This window comes from Heterodontus francisci, chromosome 23, assembly GCF_036365525.1.
Source record: "Heterodontus francisci isolate sHetFra1 chromosome 23, sHetFra1.hap1, whole genome shotgun sequence".
In the NCBI taxonomy this organism is placed as follows: Eukaryota; Metazoa; Chordata; class Chondrichthyes; order Heterodontiformes; family Heterodontidae; genus Heterodontus; species Heterodontus francisci.
In genome coordinates, this window is record NC_090393.1 from 17,025,933 (window position 1) to 17,048,497 (window position 22,565).

The window sequence follows — 22,565 nt, forward strand, 5'->3', positions numbered from 1 at the left end:
TGTTTCTGTCATAGCTATGATATCATACTGCCACATGTGTATCTGTGCCTTCAGCTCATCTGCTTTATTTGCTTAAACTCCTTCCACTGAAGTATATACCCTTGAGGACTGCCAACCTCTTTCTGATTTTCTATCCTTTGTTTCCTCCGCCTTCCAGACTCACTAATTTTCTGCCTTTCATTTTCATTTCTGATTTTGCCCCATCTGAGTCTACCCTCAGGTTCCCATCCCCTGCCAAACTAGTTTTAACCCTGCCCAACAGCACGAGCAAACCTCCTGGCAAGGATATTGGTCCAAGGCCTACTGAGGTGCAAACCTCAAACATTACAAGTATGCACCTCCTGACCCAACAACCACAGTTTCAGTCTGCTCCTATATATGTATAGGAGCAGACATGAATCCCCAGTTAATGCCCACCACCTGAATATAACTAAACACTCACTTAATATACATTTAAAACTGAGCAATATAGGGACCAGAATGTCCCATGTTCAATCGCCCATCTAGGCTGAGTTGCAGGCATCACTCAAGGACAGTGAAAATAGACCAAGAATGCTCATCCAATCCATTGGACAGTACAACCTTGTGCACCACCCTCCCAAGTCTCTAGTAATTCTACCTTGAAGATGACACTGAACTAGAGGAAAAAGAACTTATGGGTAAGTTCAGAAAAATCTGAAATTCCTCCCTGACTTCCTAAGGCAGGTGTGTCCGAACTGCAGTGCATAGGTCACCTGCAGCTCTTGAGCCTTGGTAGTCCAGCCCTCGGACCCTTGATTCCTGGCAGTCCAGTACTTAGGATCTGATTCCTGGCAGTCCAGCCTTGAAGCTCAGGCAACACACTCCTATTTGTCCTTATATTTCTTATTTGCTAGTTTGCCCAGTTTGAATTTTATGGGTGTGGAGATTTGGAAAGGGTTGCTCTTAGCCTCATTTGTGGATAATTCCTAAATTAGACTAAACACTTTCTTTTATATCGTGCTTTTAATGTAAAAGAAAAGTCCGACCTAATGGAAATAAATAAACGGATGCATACTGAGTCATAGGAGAGATCAGCTTGGCTGAAAATGTGGGTTTGAATAGGTTTTGTGAAGACAGAAAAGGAGAGTTGGTGAACACCAGGATCTGTGAGCATCAGCTACTTGAGTTTTATATGCAAATTAAGGGGAATGTCGATTTAAACTTGGAAAGTAGTGCCAAAAAATCCATCAAATGCATCCACGTGGCGCACAAGATAGTACTTAAAGGAAACTCAGATTGTTTGATGCCATATGGCGGTCAAGCAAGTTTCAGGAGACCAAAGTTATGTATGATGCATTACAATAGATGCTTAATGTACTATTGTACCTCCCTGCATTATAACAGTGACCGCACTTCAAAAAAATTGTACATCATTGACCGTAAAGTGCTTTGAGATGTCTGGTGGTCGAGAAAGGCGCTACAGAAATGCAAGTCTGTCTTTCTTTCCACAGCAACAATGTCCTCCCCCACCTCCCACCCAGCTCCTCTCTACAGACCACCCCCCCCCCCCAACCCACATCCCTTAGGAACACAGGATTATAGAGCACCAGACATGGTCATCTCCATCCATCCATCCATTGGGATGATCCCAAAGATCTCAGCCAGCAACACTATAATTGACCTCACTGTCCCTGGGCTATGCAGGAGAAAATTCCGACTGGGTTCCTGCTCTTGAATGCTATCCAGTGTTGGAATGTGGGTGTTTTGGTATCAGGTGAGAGCAGGATCAGCTGGGCAGTAATGCCCTCCAATTGACATGTTCACACATCTAACATAGCCACTTAGACAAAGTACGGAAAGGCTCATGTAATCCTCATATCTCAGTATAAGTCAATGCCCCCAGGGGAGAACTAAAGGCAGGGATCAAGAAGGATCTGCAGTAGAAGCAACTTTGTAGACCTACAATCCTCTGGGATAAAAACAAGAAATGCTGAAAATACTCAGCAGGTCTGGCAGCATCTGTGGAGAGAGAAGCAGAGCTAATGTTTCAGGCCAGTGATCCTCTGGGATATCTGCACTCCACTAATTCCGGCCTCTTTCATCCCCAATTTTAATTACTCCACCATTGGCAGACCTATTTTCAGCTACCTAGGCCCTAAGCTCTGCAATTCCTTTCCTTAACCTCTCTGCCTCTCTACCTCTGTTGTCCTTCAAAACACTCCTTAAAACCTACCTCTGACCAAGCTTCTGGTGATCTGTCCTAATATCTCCTTATGTGGCTTGGTGTCAAGTTTAGTTTGGTAACACTCCAGAGAGGTGCCTTGGGACATTTTATTATTTTAAAAGCACCATATAAATGCAAGCTGTTGTTAATGAGAGGGTTGTCACAGGCTATTCCAGCAATAGTCGCTTTTGAAAAGTTCAACATAGAGGCAACTACATTCATGTTAAATGGGTCCCATCTTCAGGGAAAATGTCTGGGAGACCTTTTTCTTTAATTGTTTCCAAACATGCAACCTCAATAACATAAATTGGGTTCATAATTGAGGCTGAACTCAAACTATAGAATTTTAGTAATGAGTGTTTTAAAGTAGATGGGTTAATGATTTTATTATTATAGCGGACAATGAACTCCCCCGTTTGCAGGAGTTAGCATGTTCATTACTAATTGCACATACCCCAATTTCAACATCTTTGTCGAACATTTTCATAAAGACAGTGTCCCTTTAAATGAGTACTATTGGATGAAAGAATGTGGAGATCACGTTCAACAGCAATTTCTGAAGATTTTAAAAATAATTAGAATATGATGGGGAACATTCACCACTTTAAAGAAGGTCACATAATTTTTCAGAATGAGATCATAGACGCAAATGATTACACCCTGTTCTTGCAAAAACAGCAGATGTAACAGAACGCTATTCACCATTCAAAGTACTCAGTCTTAAAGCACAAAGACTCTGAAGAACCACTGTTCAGGTGCACAGACTGTGACTTTATAACCAGAAGTTCAAGAAAAAAAAAATCCCGGCACACAGTGTTGGAAGAAAATATCTTGCTCTATTGGAACTAATGAAGGAAAAATATTCATTCCCAAACCACATGTATATGTGCGCAACCTATTCAAACATCACCTCACATAGGTCGCATTCATCTGCAAGACAACATTTTTTTCTCTATTTTTAAAATCTAAACACGATATTCAAAAAAAAATCCAAATGACGTTTAGTGGGTTTTTGTGACCAGCACCAGACATTGAGCTGAATTCCTCTAATTAACTCCGTGCTCATTTCTGTGGGAAAGGGATCATTCCCATGTAACCAGCAAGAAAGAAATATGAAACCCTCAGATTGTTAAATCCTTCTCCCGAAAAACACTGTCTGTCTCTCACAGATGCACTTGCACGTACACAAAGCAACTTGCATTTATTTAGCTCCTTTGATGAAAAAAAATCCAAAGGCAGTTCAAAATAAAAATAGATAACGAACTGAGCCAGAGAGGGAGAGATTAGGAGTGACTGCTGATTTGGTTCAAAAGATGGGTTTTAAGAAGCTTTTAAAAAGGGGGACAAAGACGTGCAGAAACAAAAGAGTTTAAGAAGGGTGTTCCAGAGAATCAGGCCGAAGGATTCTGTCCGGAATGGTGGGGCAAAGAGAGGCAAAATGTACAACAGGCCCAAGTCAAAGGACTGAAGATTGTGGAAAGGATGTGAAAGTGGAGGAGGTTGTGGAAATAGGATGGAGTGAGAATGTACAGTAAACTTGAAAACAAGGACAATGGTTTTAGCGGATATTTAGGAAAGGATGTGGTAGAAGGTGGGACAGAATTTGCTGTCAAAATATCAGCAAGGTTAATAGTGCTTACCGTTATTTTTGGGTAAATGATACAGCGGCTTCAGGTGAGAAGCAGATGCACTGTTAAATGTGAATATCCAAAAGTTGCGATGCTCCACTGTTAGCTTTACAAAATGTCACCTCAACTTTAAGTTCCCCCCCTTTTTTGTAGGAACTTGTTTTATTTGCCCAATAAACTTACCGCAGAAAGTCAAGTCCTGTCATTATGAATACAAGAAACCTTTTAATGATTTGATAAGTGTTAATGACTGCCAAACAGCATCTTTGGCACCAAAAATGAGCTATTACAAGTGTGGAGTCTCGTTCCTTCAGGTTTTGAACTTTTCAGGGAGTTTAAAAATGTCAGATTCTGAAATTAAAAATGCTTTCTTTCACTTTGTGTCTCTTTTTTCTCTCTGATTCAATCTTACTTTCCCCCTCTTTATTTCTCTTTCTGTACCTGATCTGACATTGAATTCCCTCCCCATCCTTTAATTCACTCTCCTTCTCTGTCCTTGCTTTATTTCCCACTCCTTAAATTTCATTGGTTAAGGAGATATCCAGTGCTGTTGATTTCAGCTCCCAGATACCCTATTTCCTTTGCTGTGCCATTATCAGTTCACATTTCCAGTAACTTTGTGGGAAGAAAATCAGTACCCAAAACATATTCCTCTATCAAATCTCTTCTCAACCTTCTCTTCTCTAAGGAGAACAGCCCAGTTTCTCCAATCTATCCATGTAACTGAAGCCCTTCATCCCTGGAACCATTCTCATAAATCTTTTCTGCATCCTCTCTAATGCTTTCACATCCCTCCGAAAACGGTGGTGCCCAAAATTGGGCACAATACTTCAGATGAGGCCGAACCAGTGTGTTTTATACAGGTTTGTCATAACTTCCTTGCTTTTGTACTCTATTTATAAAGCCCAGGATTCCGTATGCTTCATTAACTTCTTTCTCAACCTGCCCTGCCACCTTTAGCAATTTGTGCACATACACCCACAGGTTTGTCTGCTCTTTAGAATTATATCTTTTGTTTTATATTGCCTCTCCTCATTCTTCCTACCAAAATGTATCACTTCACACTTCTCTGCATTAAATTTCGTGCCTGCCTGTAGCACCAGCCTATGTCCTCTTGAATTCCATCACTATCCTCCTCACAGTTCACATTACTTTCAAGTTTTGTGTCATCTGCAAATTTTGAAATTGTGCCCTGTTCACCCAAGTCTAGAACATTAGCACATATCAAGAAAAGCAGCGGTTCTAATACTGACCCTGAGGAACCCCACTATATACCTTCCTCCAGTCTGAAAAACAACTATTCACCATTACTCTCTGTTTCCTGTCACTCAGCCAACTTCATATCCATGCTGCCACTGAACCTTTTTATTCCATGGGGTTCAACTTTGCTCACAAGCCTGTCATGTGGCACTTTATCAAATGCCTTTTGGAAATCATGTACACCATATCAACCATTTACCCTCATTCACTCTTTCTGTCACCTCATCAAAAATCTGAATCAAATTAGTTAAACACGATTTGCCCCTAAGAAATCCATGCTGACTCTCTATAACTAATCCACATTTGTCCAACTGACTGTTAATTTTGTCCCAGATTGTCATTTCCAAAAGCTTTCCCACCACCGAGGTTAAACTGACTGGCCTGCAGTTGCTGTGCTTATCATGCAGCTAATAAGATGAATGATAAAATAATCTGTTATAATATTGTTGATTGAGGGATAAATTTTGGCCAGAATACTTCTCAGCTCTTCTTCAAATGGTGCTATGGGATCTTTTATGTCCAACTGAGAGTGCCTTGGTTTTAATATCTCATCTGCTCCTATGTCTTTTCCTATGCCAACTCTGGTAGTACAGCAATCCCTCAGTCCTACACTGGAGTGTCAGCCTAGAGTATGTGTTTGTCTCCAGGTTGGGACTTGAACCGACAACCTCTGACTCAGATGTAAGAGCACAACTCCAAACCATGACTGACACCTTTAACCTTTATAGGCTTATGCACAAAGCCTTATTTTGATTTATGCCTAGACTCAGCTCTTTAAACTCCTCAAGCTTGGCGGACTGGATAGGCTGCTCCCTGTTATGTAGCTTTAGATCAATCATGAATTTACCTTTACCAGTCCTTCAAGCCCTGGTGGTTTAAAGCACTGAGGCTGAAGATTGCACCTTTCCAAGCTACCAGAGAAAAGCACATGGATCTTTTGTGTAGAGGAGGTCATGCAATTTTATATATGAGGAAATCAGATTTTTTTTTGCATGAGGTAAAAGCACGAAGGAGAAAGGAATAGAAGGACAAGTTGATGGGGTTAGATGAAGAAGGGTGGGAGGAGGCTTGTGTAGAGCATAATCAGCAGCATGAACCAGTCAGGTCAAATGGCCTGTTTCTGAGCTGTACTTTTTATGTAAGCTTGTAATTTTATGTCTGGGGAGCTTGGATTATTTTTATATGAGTATTGAAGTTTTGTGTCTTATAGATTTGATTTTTGTACAGGAGGCTTGGATTTCTTTAGGAATTGGGGACTTGGGGACTACATTTCTTGTGAATTTTGGCATACTCACTCTTTGGCCGGTTTCTTTTTCTTCCGCTTGTCGTCGCTACCCTGCCGGTAGGACCCATAGTCAAAAAGCGAGTCCATAGGAGCCTTTTTAGGTGCCGGGGCCATACTGGGCATGGACGAGTCATAGATGGAAGACTCCAAAAGGTCTATCGGATTAGGCATTCGGTTTTTAAACGCCCCTTGGAATTTGGTTCTCAGGTTCTGTTTATTGCTGTCCCCATTTTCTCGGGCAGCCGGCCGAGGCACTTCAGCAGCAGTACTGCTCTCATCATTCTCAAATAGGTTAGCCAGCGAGGACAGAGGGAAGCCATCTGCAGTCAGGTTCTCCATGCTGCTGCTGTTCCGTCTCCCAGAATCCTTAACTTCAGTCTCAGCCATTATTACGAAGCAAACCTAAATGGTGAAAACAGATGACATAAATTTTTGCTCTCCAAACAAAAAAATTAAGCCAACTTGAATCGGAATGACTCGGAAATGTATCTATCAGGAACGATTGGACAGGCTGGGGCTCCTTTCTCTAAAAAAGAGAAGACTGAGGGATAACCTGATCGAGGCCTTTAAGATTATGAAAGGTTTCTATACGGTAGCTGTAGAGAAGATATTTCCACTTGTGAAGGAGACCGGAACGAGGGGCCACAAATATAAAATAATTACTAATAAATCCAATCGGGAATTCAGGAGAAACTCTTTACCCAGGGAGTGGTTAGAATGTAGAACTCACTGCCACATGGCGTAATTGAGGTGATTAGCACAGATATATTCAAAGGGAACCTAGATAAGCATGAGGGAGAAAAGAATAGAAGGATTTATCGATGGGGTTAGATGAATAAGGGGTGGAAGGAGTTGTGTAAACACTGGCATGGACCTGTTAGGCCGAATGGCCTGTTTCTGTGTTGTAAATACTTTGTAATAGTTTATAAAATGAGCATTCTGATTGAAGAACAACCAGGGTAAACCGCTTCAGCCAAGAAGTTCCCAGCTTTCCTCATCAGTCTGTGCTGAGCAAGCTGATTTCAGCCAGGTCAACAGGAAATCACACTTTAACATAGCAGGTCACTTATAAAGAATGCGACACTTCCTTTAGTAAAATCGCGCTCTCCCTCTCTCCCACCGTTAGACCGCAGAAAGGTCAGGCAGGCTTTCTGTTCCTTATTGGTAAACAAAACCCTAGAAAGTGGAGGCAACACTGAGTCAGTGAAATCCCCTTAGAATCAAATAACAACATTCGCCATCCAGGCACTCTCACATGAAGAATAAACACGCTGGGCAAGGGGCTGGAGACCTAGTGGACAATTAATGGCAATTTAGTTCAATTGAGAAATTTGGCAAGTTTGCACTGGGGATTTGAAAGCATTTTTGGCCTAACAGGGAAGGCTGCCTGTTCCTACCCTAAAGAAAGACCTGCATTTATATAGTGCCTTTCAAGACTTCGCAATGTCCCAAAGCATTTGAAGTTCTTTTGAAGTTAGTCAGTAATTGTTGTTGCTCTGTCTTGGTGACAGATTAGCTTCTGTTCCAGAGATAGGCTTTGCCTGATGACAGGCCTGCTCCTGTCCTGGTGACAGTCATGCTGCCATGCTGCTGACAGCCTTGCTACTGCCATGGCAGCAGTTATGTTAACAGATCCAATCCCATAAAGGAACTAAGTAACATCTCTCTTTTCTGCCGGCATCACAGCAAGATCATTATGAGCAGACCCTAACCACACATATTTTTAATGTTTCTAGCACTTTTGTGAAATTACACTCGAACATAATGAGGCACTTACAACAGCGTAACAATGCTTCCTTTATAAAGTCAACTTGTTCAAATAAAGCATGCTGCAGAAGTGTAGTCCCATGAATTAATAGTCTTTTATCTTAGGTATAACATAAAAGGGAATAGATACAAAATGCATTGCAACACTAAAAGTGTTCTACATTTTTAAAAAATGTTTTATCGTTACATTAATAGAATAGCATTTTATCCAAAGTTAATGCTACTGTAATATACTGTCAGGCTTCATTAACTTTATCCCACATGACCTTGTCGGAATTGGAGAAGTGCCAAATCCTGCCTTATATACTGGTTTTCATGTTCATGAGGTAATCGTTCCCAAAGTTTTTTAAAACTAAATTGAAAAGCAGAACCACAACGGTAATAATCTCTGGATTACTACCTGAGCCACGAGCAAATTGGTATTGGGCAAATAAGTTCTGAGAGTTGAATGTGTAGTGAAAGATTGCTTTCGGAGAAATGGGTTTTGATTCATGGGGCACTGACATCAGTACTGGGGAAAGAGGGAGCTGTACCATTGGGACGACCTTCGCTCGAACCCCGCTGGGACCAGTGTCCTGGCGAATCATATAACTAAGGCTGTAGAGAGGGCTTTAAACTAAATAGTGGGGGGAGGGGGAGTGATCAAGTGAGGGGAAATTTAGAAAGTTAGCGAGAAAGGACAAGGCAATAGTGCAGGGTAACGATACGGGTAATGATAACCAGCGTGTGACAGAAAGGGACACAGCGTACAAACATAATAGTGCACCAGCAAATAAGGTCAGTGTAGGGGAAAATGGTAAAAAGACAGAATTTATCTGAATGCACGCAGCATTTGTAACAACATGGATGAACTGATAGCATAAATAGAAATAAATGCGTATGCTATGTTAGCCATTACAGAGACTTGGTTGCAAGGTGATCAAGGCTGGGAACTGAATATTCAAGGTTATTTGATATTTGAAGGATAGAAAGAAAGGAAATGGAGGTGGGGTCACTCTGTAAATAAAAGGATGCGATCAGTACAGTAGTGAGAAATGATCTTGGCTCGGAAGATCAAGATTTAGAATCAGTTGGGTGGTAGTAAGAAATAGCAAAGGAAAGAAGTCACTCGTGGGTGTAGTTTATAGGTCCCATAACAGTAGCTGCACTGTAGGACAAATATAAATCAAGAAATAATGGGGGCTTGCAGGAAAGGTACTGCAATAATCGTGGGTAATTTTAATCTTCATCGTAAGTTAAACTAATCAAATTGGCAAAGGTAGCCTGGAGGATGAGTTCAATGAGTGTATTAGGGACAGTTTCTTAGAACAATACATTCTGGAAAAAATATGGGAGAAGGCTATTTTAGACCTGGTGATGTGTAATGAGACAGGATTAATAAATGACCTCACAGTAAAGGATCCTCTAGGCAAGAGTGATCATAACATGATAGAATTTCACATTCAGTTTGAGGATGAGAAGTTTGGGTCTGAGATTAGTGTCAAACTTAAATAAAGGCATGAAGGTTATGAAAACAGAGTTTGCTAAGTGGACTGGGAAAATAAGTTAAAAGGTAAGACAGTAGAGAAACAGTGGCAGACATTTAAGGAGATATTTCATAATTCTCAACAACAATATATTCCATTGAGAAAGAAAGATTGTATAAGAAGGATGCACCATCCGTGGCTAACTAAGGAAGTTAAGGATGGTATCAAATTGAAAGAAAAGGCATAAAATGCTGCAAAGATTAGTGGAGGTCAGAAGATTGGGAAAATTTTAGAAACCAGCAGAAGATGATAAAAAAAAGAGGGAGAAATTAGTGTATGAGAGTAAAGGTTCCAGTAGATTGGAAAACCGCAAATGTAACACCACTATTCAAGAAAGTGGGGATGGGGGGGGTGGTGGTGCGGGGTGCAACAGAAAGCAGGAAACGACAGGCCAGTTAGCCTAACATCTGTCATTGGGAAAATAGATTTATGATTTTCGATTTATAGATACAGCACTGAAACAGGCCCTTCAGCCAACCGAGTCTGTGCCGACCATTAACCACCCATTTATACTAATCCTACACTAATCCCATATTCCTACCACATCCTCACCTGTCCCTATATTCTCCTACCACCTACCTCTACTAGGGGCAATTTATCATGGCCAATTTACCTATCAACCTGCAAGTCTTTTGGCTGTGGGAGGAAACTGGAGCACCCGGAGGAAACCCACGCAGACACAGGGAGAACTTGCAAACTCCACACGGGCAGTACCCAGAATTGAACCCGGGTCGCTGAAGCTGTGAGGCTGCGGTGCTAACCACTGCGCCACTGTGCCGCCCAAAATGCTAGAATCCATTATTAAGGAAGTAATAGCAGGGCATTTAGAAAATCATAATGCAATCAGGCAGAATGAAGATGATTTTATGAAAGGGAAATCATGTTTGACAAATTTTTTAGAGTTTAGATTAGATTATGATTAGAGATACAGCACTGAAACAGGCCCTTCGGCCCACTGAGTCTGTGCCGAACATCAACCACCCATTTATACTAATCCTACACTAATCCCATATTCCTACCAAACATCCCCACCTGTCCCTAGTTCTTTAAGGATGTAACAAGCAGGGTGGATAAAGGGGAACCAGCAGATGTAGTGCATTTGGATTTCCAAAAGGCATTCGATAAGGTAAGGTTACTCCACAAGATAAGAGTTCATGGTATTGGGGGTAATATATTAGCAAGGATAGAGGATTGGCTAACCAACAGGAAACAGAGAGTCCAGATAAATGGGCATTTTCAGGCTGGTAAACTGTAACTAGTGGAGTGCCACAGGGATCAGTGCTGGGCTTCAACTATTTATAATCTATATTAATGATTTGGATGAAGGGACAGAGTGTATTGTTGCCAAATTTGCAGACAATACAAAGACAGTAGGAAAACAAGTTGTGAGGAGGACATAAAGTGTCTGCAAAAAGATATAGGTAGGTTAAGTGAGTGGGCAAACATTTGGCAGAGTATAATGTGGGAAAATGTGAGGTTGTCCACTTTGGCTGGAGAAATAATAAAGCAGAATATTATTTACATGGAGAGAGACTGCAGAATGCTGCGGTACAGAAGGATCTGCGTGTCCTTGTACATAAATCACAACAAGTTAGCATACAGGTACAGCAAGTAATTAGGAAGGCAATTAGAATGTTGGCCTTTATTGCAAGGGAATGTGGTATAAAAGTAGGGAAGTCTTGCTACAACTCTACAGGGCATTGGTGAGACCGCACCTAGAGTATTGCGTACAGTTTTGGTCTCCTTACTTAGGCGGGATATACTTCCATTGATTCTCTAGCCAGCGGAAAAGCCCCTGGGAAGGACAGCATTACCCCTGAAATAATCAAGAGTGCCAAGCCTGCTATACTCTCAGCACTACATGAACTGCTATGCCTGTGCTGGGACGAGGGAGCAGTACCCCAGGACATGCGCGATGCCAACATCATCACCCTCTATAAAAACAAAGGTGACCGCGGTGACTGCAACAACTACCGTGGAATCTCCCTGCTCAGCATAGTGGGGAAAGTCTTTGCTCGAGTCGCTCTGAACAGGCTCCAGAAGCTGGCCGAGCGCGTCTACCCTGAGGCACAGTGTGGCTTTCGTGCAGAGAGATCGACCATTGACATGCTGTTCTCCCTTCGTCAGATACAGGAGAAATGCCGTGAACAACAGATGCCCCTCTACATTGCTTTCATTGATCTCACCAAAGCCTTTGACCTCGTCAGCAGACGTGGTCTCTTCAGACTACTAGAAAAGATCGGATGTCCACCAAAGCTACTAAGTATCATCACCTCATTCCATGACAATATGAAAGGCACAATTCAACATGGTGGCTCCTCATCAGAGCCCTTTCCTATCCTGAGTGGTGTGAAACAGGGCTGTGTTCTCGCACCCAAACTTTTTGGGATTTTCTTCTCCCTGCTGCTTTCACATGCGTTCAAATCCTCTGAAGAAGGAATTTTCCTCCACACAAGATCAGGGGGCAGGTTGTTCAACCTTGCCCGTCTAAGAGCGAAGTCCAAAGTACGGAAAGTCCTCATCAGAGAACTCCTCTTTGCTGACGATGCTGCTTTAACATCTCACACTGAAGAGTGCCTGCAGAGTCTCATCGACAGGTTTGCGTCTGCCTGCAATGAATTTGGCCTAACCATCAGCCTCAAGAAAACGAACATCATGGGGCAGGACGTCAGAAATGCTCCATCCATCAATATTGGCGACCACGCTCTGGAAGTGGTTCAAGAGTTCACCTACCTAGGCTCAACTATCACCAGTAACCAGTGTCTCTAGATGCAGAAATCAACAAGCGCATGGGTAAGGCTTCCACTGCTATGTCCAGACTGGCCAAGAGAGTGTGGGAAAATGGCGCACTGACACGGAACACAAAAGTCCGAGTGTATCAGGCCTGTGTCCTCAGTACCTTGCTCTACGGCAGCGAGGCCTGGACAACGTATGCCAGCCAAGAGCGACGTCTCAATTCATTCCATCTTCGCTGCCTTCGGAGAATACTTGGCATCAGGTGGCAGGACTATATCTCCAACACAGAAGTCCTTGAAGCGGCCAACACCCCCAGCTTATACACACTACTGAGTCAGCGGCGCTTGAGATGGCTTGGCCATGTGAGCCGCATGGAAGATGGCAGGATCCCCAAAGACACATTGTACAGCGAGCTCGCCACTGGTATCAGACCCACCGGCCGTCCATGTCTCCGCTATAAAGACGTCTGCAAACGCGACATGAAATCGTGTGACATTGATCACAAGTCGTGGGAGTCAGTTGCCAGCATTCGCCAGAGCTGGCGGGCAGCCATAAAGACAGGGCTAAATTGTGGCGAGTCGAAGAGACTTAGTAGTTGGCAGGAAAAAAGACAGAGGCGCAAGGGGAGAGCCAACTGTGCAACAGCCCCGACAAACAAATTTCTCTGCAGCACCTGTGGAAGAGCCTGTCACTCCAGAATTGGCCTTTATAGCCACTCCAGGCGCTGCTTCACAAACCACTGACCACCTCCAGGCGCATATTCATTGTCTCTCGAGATAAGGAGGCCCAAAAGAACTTGCATTGGAAGCAGTTCCAAGAAGGTTCACTAGGCTAATTCCTGGGATGAAGGGGTTGTCTTATGAGGAAAGGTTGAGCAGTTTTGGCCTATACTCTGGAGTTTAGAAGAGAGAGGTGATCTTATGGAAACATATAAGTGTTCCTACTCAAACTGATGTTTGTACCAAATGTTTAGAGTTTTGGGTATTGGGGTGTGGGGGAGGTGCTCACGATAACAGTAGACCTAACTAATTCAAGTAATTACCATACTCTGCAAAACTGGACACCCACTCCATACCCTCGCCACTGATTTCATTCCCCTCCAAAAGAACCTCTCTCAGGCTGAACCAGACTGTCCTCCACCTTGGTGTCCTATTCAACTCCATTCCAGATCTTCTCTATCACATGAAACACCTACTTCCACCTCCTCTCCTACTTCAGCACATCATACACAAAAACCCTCACCCTTATCATTGTCACCTCCACACATACCATTCCAATGTTCACCTGGCTGACTTTTCATCCTGCATCCTTCGTAAACTTCAACTTATCCAAAACTCTGCTGCCCAAATCTTACCCTTAAGTCCTGCTTACCCATCACCTCTGTCTTCACTGACTTACATTGGTTGTACGTTCACTCATACCTCAAATTTAAAATCACCATTCCTTTATAGTCTCACCCCTCCCGATCTCTGTAAACTCCTTCAGCTCTACAACCTCCCTGAATGCTGTTTGTCTGGCTATGATTTCTTGTGAGTACATTCACTCCACCATCAGCAGCTGTGCCCTCAGCCACACATGCCCTAAGCTCTGGAATCCCTCTCTTAATCCCCTCCACATCTCTCTCTCTCCATCTCCTCCTTGAATTCCTACATTAAAACTCAACTCTTTGTCCAAGGTTTTGGTCATCCATCCTCATAATCTCCTTTTTTGGCCCAGCATCCTTTTTATTACAATTCTGTGAAGCATTTTTGGATATTTTATGTACGTTAATGGTGCTACATAAATGCAAATTATTGTTAGTGTTGTGCTGAAGAAAAGTCTTTAAATGCTCACCATCCATCATAAGAGTCATATCCATCTAGGATATGTATCTCCCTGTAAAATATAGTTGCAAGAGCGCTGGAATATTCTGGTGAAACTACTGAACCCTTCCCTTGCAGAAAGACCACAAAGAAAAGCTTTACACTACATGATAATTATACAGAGAAAAATAAGATTGGAAGTCCAACACGATCTCTCAAAGTAGTCAAGAAGCCACAAGCACCAATACCAACAAAACCTACAATCCCTACCAGTGCAGGTTTTCAAACTGAAGTCAGTAAGGGGATCCCAGAGGATCCATGAAGTTATTAGATTTCTGACAATATGAGACACACTGGGCATTGGAAGCATGGGTGGAGGGAATTTAATGCTCTCCTCTGCAGCAGGTTTGGTGACGGAAAGAGTATATAATCGGGTGGGATGGTGGCAGGTAGGGATCCCACCACCTTCCCGCCTCTGCCAAAATTAAGTCTAGGACGGGAAGGCCTGTGAATGATCTTCCCGCCCCGCTGCCAATTGTGGCTCTTAACTGAGCAATTAATGACCAATTAAGGGCCTCATCCCGCTGCCGCCACAATTAGCCAGACAGCAGGTGGCCCTGTCACCGCATGGGAAGCACAACACGAAAACCACATGGGCTACTTTCTGGCTCTGGGTGGGGGGGGGGGTTGGTGAATGAGGGACCTGGCATCAGGAAGGAGGTGGCGCGCCAGGAGCCACCTCGCTGCCCTTCCTCCCAACCCCCCTACGCCCCCCTCCCCGTGACTCCCACCCCGCGGAACTTCTCCCACCCTGACCTACCTGTGACCTGGGTCCAGCGCTGCTCCTGGGCTTTGGCTAGATACTCCACCGGCAGTGGTGGCACCGCTCAGTGAAAGAGCGTGGGACATCCATCCCCGGGGTCCTTGATCCCGTGGAAGGCCTGCCGCTGTCCACTTAAGTACTTAATTGGTATTAGATTCGGCGAGCCTTCCACAGAAGAGGTGATGTAGGGTTTCTGGACATTGAGAACCCCATCACCAGGGGAAAATCCTGGCCATGGTATCTCAAGAGCTCTGTACACTATATTTTAGGTGCACGCCTTGGCTCAATGGGTAACACTCTCACCTCTGAGTCAGAAGGTTGTGGGTTTAAATCCCTCTCTAGCTACTTGAGTACATAATCCAGACTGACACTTCAGTGCAGTACTGAGGGAATGCTGCACTGATCAGAGGTGCTGTCTTTCAAATGAGATAATAAACTGAGGCCCCATCTTCCCTCACAGATGGGCCCAAAAGACACCAGAGAACAATTCATAAATGAGCAGGGACCCTCCTGGTGTCCAGGCCAGCAGTTACTCCTCAACCTGCATCGCTGTTTATCTCATTGCTACTTGTGGGAGTTTGCTGTTTGCATTAGTCGCTGCAGTTCCCCACATCACAATAGTGACAACACCTCGAATGTACTTCATTGGCTGTAAAATGCTTTGGGAAATCCACAGGTTGTGAAAGGCGTTATATAAATGCAAGGTCTTTCTTTATATTGTTTCTGTATTTGTTGAATTACGAGTGTGTTATTTCTGCTGCTGTGTAATAATTAATGTTCTCTATAATCCCGGTACTATATTCTTACTGACTGCCTTTCAGAAGTTAAGACAAGGATATCAGGAAATATATAATTATTTGCAGCCCCTTCCCACAAAAATGTTTGAATGTTTTGGCCTCACAGCATAACATCTTGGAACAGATTCGCTACCCTGTGCTATTTTGTAATAGTGCATACCAGGAATCTGGGATTGAGTGTTCTGCAGGGAAAGGTGTTTATTTCTTTGCCTGCCACTGTTAAGAAGTGGCAATAACACCAGATTAGCAGGTCTGGTATACCTGAGACAATTCCTCCTTTGTTTTTTATCCAAATCCTAAAATAGGAATATTGAAAGATCAAGGCATGGAAGAGATTGATTTTTATTCCTCTGCACCAATCATTCTGCCTTTTGCCTGCTGAGAGGGGGGCAATCATAGCTGAAAGCAAGACTGATGGAGAAATGTTGCTTTAGATCACTAAAGTGGCCATCCATCCATTTTGAAACAGCAGGTCCTTTATTTTGAGTGGGCTTTTGAAAATTACTTGCAAAAATTCTAAACTGAGCAAGAAAAGTCAAAATAAACTGTCCAAGTTTTTTCACTCATTTCTGTGTCATGATGTAGAGGCATTAGATATTAAGGTTTTCAATTCATTTTCATCTTTATCGAAGAAACATCTAAACTCAAATCATCTTCCACCATTTGGATTTGAACTTGTTAAAAGATAGCAATTCAAGCTAACAACCGGGGAGTTATGATGATTCTGGAATGGATATTCAACTCAAATAAGCACAAGCCTTGGGTTGCCAAGAGCACCATTGGATACAGAGTATTAGTTTTATTAATCTTTCCACTGAGACATCCAGCCTCATAACCCACAAATCCCAGGTTGTCATGGCTACTGACCAAACCACAAAAAGCTCATTGACATGTGTTCTATTTCCCTTCCTCCCACACAACATAGACCAAGACTCAAGAGAGATAAAAGTATCTGAACAGATCTTTTAGCATGGGCCTAAAACACTACAAAGTAAATTTCATGGGAACATTGCAACAGGAGTAGGCCATTCAGCCACTTGAGCCTGTTCTGCCATTGAATTAGACCATGGCTGATCTGAAGTGCAACTCTATTTACCCACCTTTCTCCATATGCCCTATTATACCCTTTCCTACCAAAACATATGTTCTTACCAATTCTACCGTCTTTCCTATTTTAAGTGATGGAAAAAGGCACAAAGTGCAGGACACCAGCAAGGTTCAGAGAAGATGAGATATGTTAAGAAGCAATAGTTTAGTGAGACTAAATCTGTGCTTTAAAAGACTGAGGATTTTAGGGCGATGTGAAGCATACGGAACTCAAGAGCTTTCATTTCCTGGCAAATAATTAGTTAGAGTAGGAACTAGTCATGGTTTCAATGCAGTGAGAACTCAGAGAGCAGGAAAAGCATGTTGGATGGCTCACTTCCAACATAATTAACTGTACATTGACTGGGAATTTCTTAGATTGTATGCCTCGGCTCTGGAATGGGGGATTTTCTTTTAACTCCTTATTTTAATACTTTTAAAAATCTACTTTTTCTTTTGAAGTAGAATTAAATGATAGTGATTTTCAGTATCTTACGTACTAAGTTATAATTGAGGATAGTCAGACACGAGTCCTATGAAATTAGCTTTCTTCAATTAAACGTTTCCGAACATCCACTTACCACCTCATTTTAGTTGTCCAGTACAAAAAAAGATAGTCCTAAACAGTTACAGTCTGTTGGTTTTGTACTTCTACATTTCCTGACGGTGTACTATTAATTTCCACTTTGGATTTCTAGTTTTCAAAGCAACGAATTAACATATTTTTCCCTCAACAATCACTTAATCATTTTACTTCTTAAAGGGCCACTGTCATCAAGGAACACGCCTTGCAGGACACTTGGTTGACCCCTTGAAAAGGGGCTGGTTCCATGGGTGGAGGCGGCCCTCTGATACCTTGTCATTCGTCATAGCTAGACAGGTGAGTGGTAGCTGGCTATTCCAGCATTTGGGTACTCAGCTGAGCCCAATCCTGTCCTTACTCAATGTCCAAGAACTTGCACTTTCCATTAGGAGTCACTGGATAGTGGGAAATCTGACTGATTTTATCCCTTTCTAATGTAAGTACCGAAAGCAATTATAGCTCTCCTACTGTTGCCCAGGCTGTGGTCCAATAACTCAGCACCAACCACGGATTGAATCAGGGATCTTCCTGTTCTGCACAGCACAGTACGACATCAGGCATTGCAACTCAAATTTCTTAAAATCCAAGCTCACAGTGAGGATGCAGTTGATGGTGTATTGTTATTATTGTATATTAGTTTTACAGTGGGGAAAGGTATCACTGTGCCTGTATTGGGAGGAGATACTTTCAGTGTAATATACTCCCACATCTATTTTATACATCAGAATTGCTTAGAACCTTTCATACCTAATCTTGATTGGGAATTGCTCCTTGTTGAGAGAGATTTGTGTTTCGGCAAAGAAGCACTCAGCTGTCTGTCAATAGTCAACAGAGGTGAACCTTTTCAGTCCTGACCACCAGGCTATTGATTATGTTTAAAATTCAATACAACCTGAGTATTGCTGTTTACAGCCCTGCTCTTGGGAATGAAATGGGTGATCCAGATGATTCAACCATCAATTCTGTATCACCATAACTTGTGTCACTCTGATGATACTCATTAAAGCACGAAGCTGAAACATGAACATCTTCCCATATTTAAACTTAGGAATCAATGTGGTTACAAATTCCCCTACAAGAGCTCCCTTATATCTGCTGCATTGTTCCCATAGTGAGCCTCTCCTCATAATTTTCAAGCACTGGCCGAAGGAGAGGTACTTGTCTGCAAATGCAAAAGAAAATTCAAACAGAGTGCCTCCAGACCACTCCTGTTCTCTCCTATCAACCAGTTGCTTAGAGTCACTGTTATAGCCTGAGAGAAGTTCACAGAGCCAACAATGTTTATTTTTAAATGTTTGCAGTCAATGGGATTTAGAGATATTATTGTTGGAAAATGGAACACTTTAGGCACTCATTGTGTCAGTAACATGCAGTTACAAAGTGGCAGCTTGACTCAATTTGGGTCAGAAGGTTATGGGTTCAAACCACACTGCATATATAACTTAGATTAACACCCTAAATTAATACTTAGGAGATTCTGTCCTTCGGATGAGAGCTTCAACCCAGGTGGATGTTAAACAGGAGCATGAAGTACTCATGGACAACATTCCTCCTTCAGCTAATACCACTATTAACTGGTTATTCATCTCATTGTACTTTGTAGAACATTACTGGTACAGAATGGCTGCTAAATCTACCACCATAGCAATAATCACAGGAGTAGGCTTGGCTGTGATGGTACTTCCATCAACAAATAGCCTACCAACACTTACTGTTCTAGACTCCCACATGAACAGTGGTCAATCAGGAGAAGTGTTGGAGGACACCAGCCACTCATGGAAGCATAACCCAGCACAATATCAGCGCCTTCAGAAAGGAGTCAAGACTATTATCGAGAAACATTCTTCTATAAAGAAAACCTCTTGGAACAAGCTGAAGATCCTCCCTGACCTTGTTCCTTGCCTGAGTTCAATTCTCTCTCACACGACAGTTAGTATATATGACACCAGTGTGAAATTCTGAGAATAGATTTTCTCATTCAAATGCATCCAAAAATAATGAAATGAAAAACATCCAACAGTTACTTTTGACAGTGCTTGTGATCGACTTACCCCCTTTCCACCATCACCAGACATCATCCTTCTGCCGACCACAGCCCCTGCTGCAATCAGTAACATTTAAATCTGACCCAGTGTACTATAAGATTACAACAGGATGTGTAAGACGGCATAACGGAGGCAGTGAATCAGTCCTCTACCATTGTACACAGAAGAAATAAAGAGAGAGGCAGCATGAGAAAGTATAAAAATCCTCAAGCTTAGAGTTAGTGAAGGAGCAGAGAAAGAACTAGAGACAACATAAGAGAGTTAGAAGGAGAAGAAAGAAGAAATGAATGGAAGACACCAAAAGAGATATAAAAAAAAGATTAAGCGTGGGGAATGAGGATAAGAGGTAGAACAAAAACTCATGGGGAAATTTGGGAATATATGAATACATAAATTTGAGATGGTCAAGATCTTCTGTAGCCTGAACTTGATGAAATGAGCAATATCCACCAGGAATTTCCATAGGGCTTGACGTTCCACCACCATTACTTCATCAGAAACCCCGTTTATGGGCTTAAGTAGGATTTACAGCAAACTGCCGCCACAGGTATGAAAGCAGAGAGGGAGAAGCTCCAAAGAAATACCCAGAGATCATTTTTACTTTAGAAAATGACTGACGGGGCTCTTCTGTTGAATCAGCTGATGTTTGTTGTAGGAGTGCGCTATATATACCAGGAAGGTTACCAGTTATCCTGGTTTACTAGGGCCACTCTTCATGTATGAGCTTGGACAATGACTGTCAAAGCCCAGCCATCAAGACCGGCAGCTGTGGCTGACCTGTCCCCTCCATAGCCCAGGGATACAGAAGGGACCTGTAGCGTCCTTACTCCTGGCTGGCTGATCATCTAACTCAGCACAGGTCAAAGATTGTAGCTGGGACCTTCCTGATCTGCCCTGCATTTGGTGAGATTATTTAACTGAGCCATGAAAGGCCACAAAACAAATTTTGTTGAAAGAGGAAAGCATCTGGAGCAAACCCTGACTCCCCTGTTCCTGGGGAACTATTTGAGTAGCTCCACAATCAGAGGAGTTAAGAGTATACTAGAAGGTTAATGGCGGGGAATGAGTTATTTACAGAAAAGGTATAGTCCCCCATGTGAAGCTACAGCCACGCGTCAGGGAGGATGTCGAGTGTGCTGTTGTGGTATTAAAATTTGATGAAAACCTTCATCCATAGCACGCACACATACCAAAAACAAAAAAAGCACAAGTTTATTAAAGGGTGCAGCATCTGGAGGCTATTTCAGAGGAGGCTGTGTTTCTGTAGGGCAAGGGTGTGACCCCCTTCATGTGGGGTCAAGATGTTCCTTCGGCTGTAGCCAGTGGTGACCACACCCGGCAAGTAGCTAAAGATAATCTCAAATCTTTCAATTACAATATAACTAGAACTGTATGAATAACCACATCTTTAAAGAAGCATTCTAGCTGCGCACGTACCAAATCCTGAGATTGTTTGGCATAGACTTTTTGTTTTGTTTTCCTCTTCCAGCTTCCCTCCAATTTACTTGCCCGCTATCCTGAAGATGCAGACTCATGCGAGGCCACAGTTGTATAATCAGCAATTGCTCTCTGCTACCTCACACAAATGGCCATTCATATATGTGGTTTGTCCTCTTGACACACTGCCCCATCCCGGTCTCATGGGGTGGGCTGGTGTGCAATCTGTAATTAGGCTTTTGTCTCTTCCTTCGATTTGTAGTCATCGGGACATATGAGAGCTTTAGCTTGCCCTGTAATTGGAGTGACTACACTGGCTATGTTCATCAATTCCCCCTTCCCCCAACAACTCTGTTTCAGAGCCTATTACATACATTCTGAAATCACCATGATGCAGTGCTCATCCCTCCATCGTCCACACACCTGTAATTTGCTTTTACAAATATATTGACTCAAACTGGTGCGTCTACTAAGGTTTGCATTTGCTCAGAAGCAGCTGTGTTTGAACCCATGTGGTAAACACTGGCCACTCAAGACATGTCAGGAGTTAACATTGCCCCAAAGCTAATCTAAAACCAATATTTATGTTTGAAAGAAAAAAAAAGGAAGCGCAATTAAAAGCTGGAAAACTCATCACATGAAATGCTCTTTCCCAGAGACGGGTCAGGATCTGAGACCTCCCCACGCACACAGCCCCGTCCTGCATTGTACATAATGTTGCTGCCAATGACTGCTCTCTTAAAATTCAGATTTTGCACCAATTTTGTTATATCTTTTTCAGACAAATTCATTTGTTGGTCTTGCAGGGAGCTGAGAACCGCAGAAAGATGCATAAGGTTGGCGGTGGGGGGGTGGGGTGGGGGTGGTGCAAAGAGTGACATAAAATGGGGGGCAACCACAGAGTGATGCAGAATGAGGGGGGGCATAAAGTGACCCAGAATGGGGGTGGGGGGGGGGAAGAGTAACGCAGAATGGGGGGGGGGGGGGGGGGGGGAGGGCAATTAGTGACACGAGAAGGTGGTGCCACAATGTGATACAGAATGGAGGGGGGCCACAGTGACCCAGAATGGGAGGGGCCACAGAGTGACACAGAACTGGGGGAAGGCCACAAAGTAAAGCAGAATGAGGGGGGCCACAGAGTTATACAGAAAAGAAGGGGCACAAAGTGACCAAGAATGGGAGGGGTTACAAAGTGACACAGAATGTAGGGCACAGAGTGACACAGAATGGGGGGGGGGGCACAGAGTGATGCAGAATGAGGTTGCTCTCGAGATCCCAGTCCCATGCTTCCTCATGGGTGAAGGAAGGTCAGAGAGGGAGCAGTAACTCTGAAGGTACTTTTGCAATCTCAGTGGCTGGTTACAAAGCAGCATTGATGATGATGTAGATAATAACAATATCAGTTCTGTTTTCCCCTATGGTCACATAAACTGCCAATGGTCAATGTCCAGACAGATTCATCAGGAACAACTAGCTGCACAAGGTATTCGATTCAGCACCTGCACTAGAAGAGGAGGATGAAAGGACAAATAGACCCTAGGCTGAGATGCATGTCAGAGCACTGTAAGATTTACCACATTATTAAGTAAAATCTAGAGCACAAGC

General features: G+C 43.0%; 1 protein-coding gene across 3 annotated transcripts in view; it reads right to left on the reverse strand.

Annotated features, from left to right (window-relative positions):
• The window catches only part of trpv4 (transient receptor potential cation channel, subfamily V, member 4), a 124,957-nt gene that overhangs the window by 96,652 nt on the left and 5,740 nt on the right, over positions 1-22,565 (reverse strand). For all 3 annotated transcript variants that reach the window (XM_068054757.1, XM_068054756.1, XM_068054755.1), the window contains exon 2: positions 6,369-6,760. In XM_068054757.1, coding sequence (XP_067910858.1) covers positions 6,369-6,745 — 377 coding nt within the window. In that variant the 5' untranslated portion in view covers positions 6,746-6,760. The remainder of the gene's footprint in view (positions 1-6,368; positions 6,761-22,565) is intronic.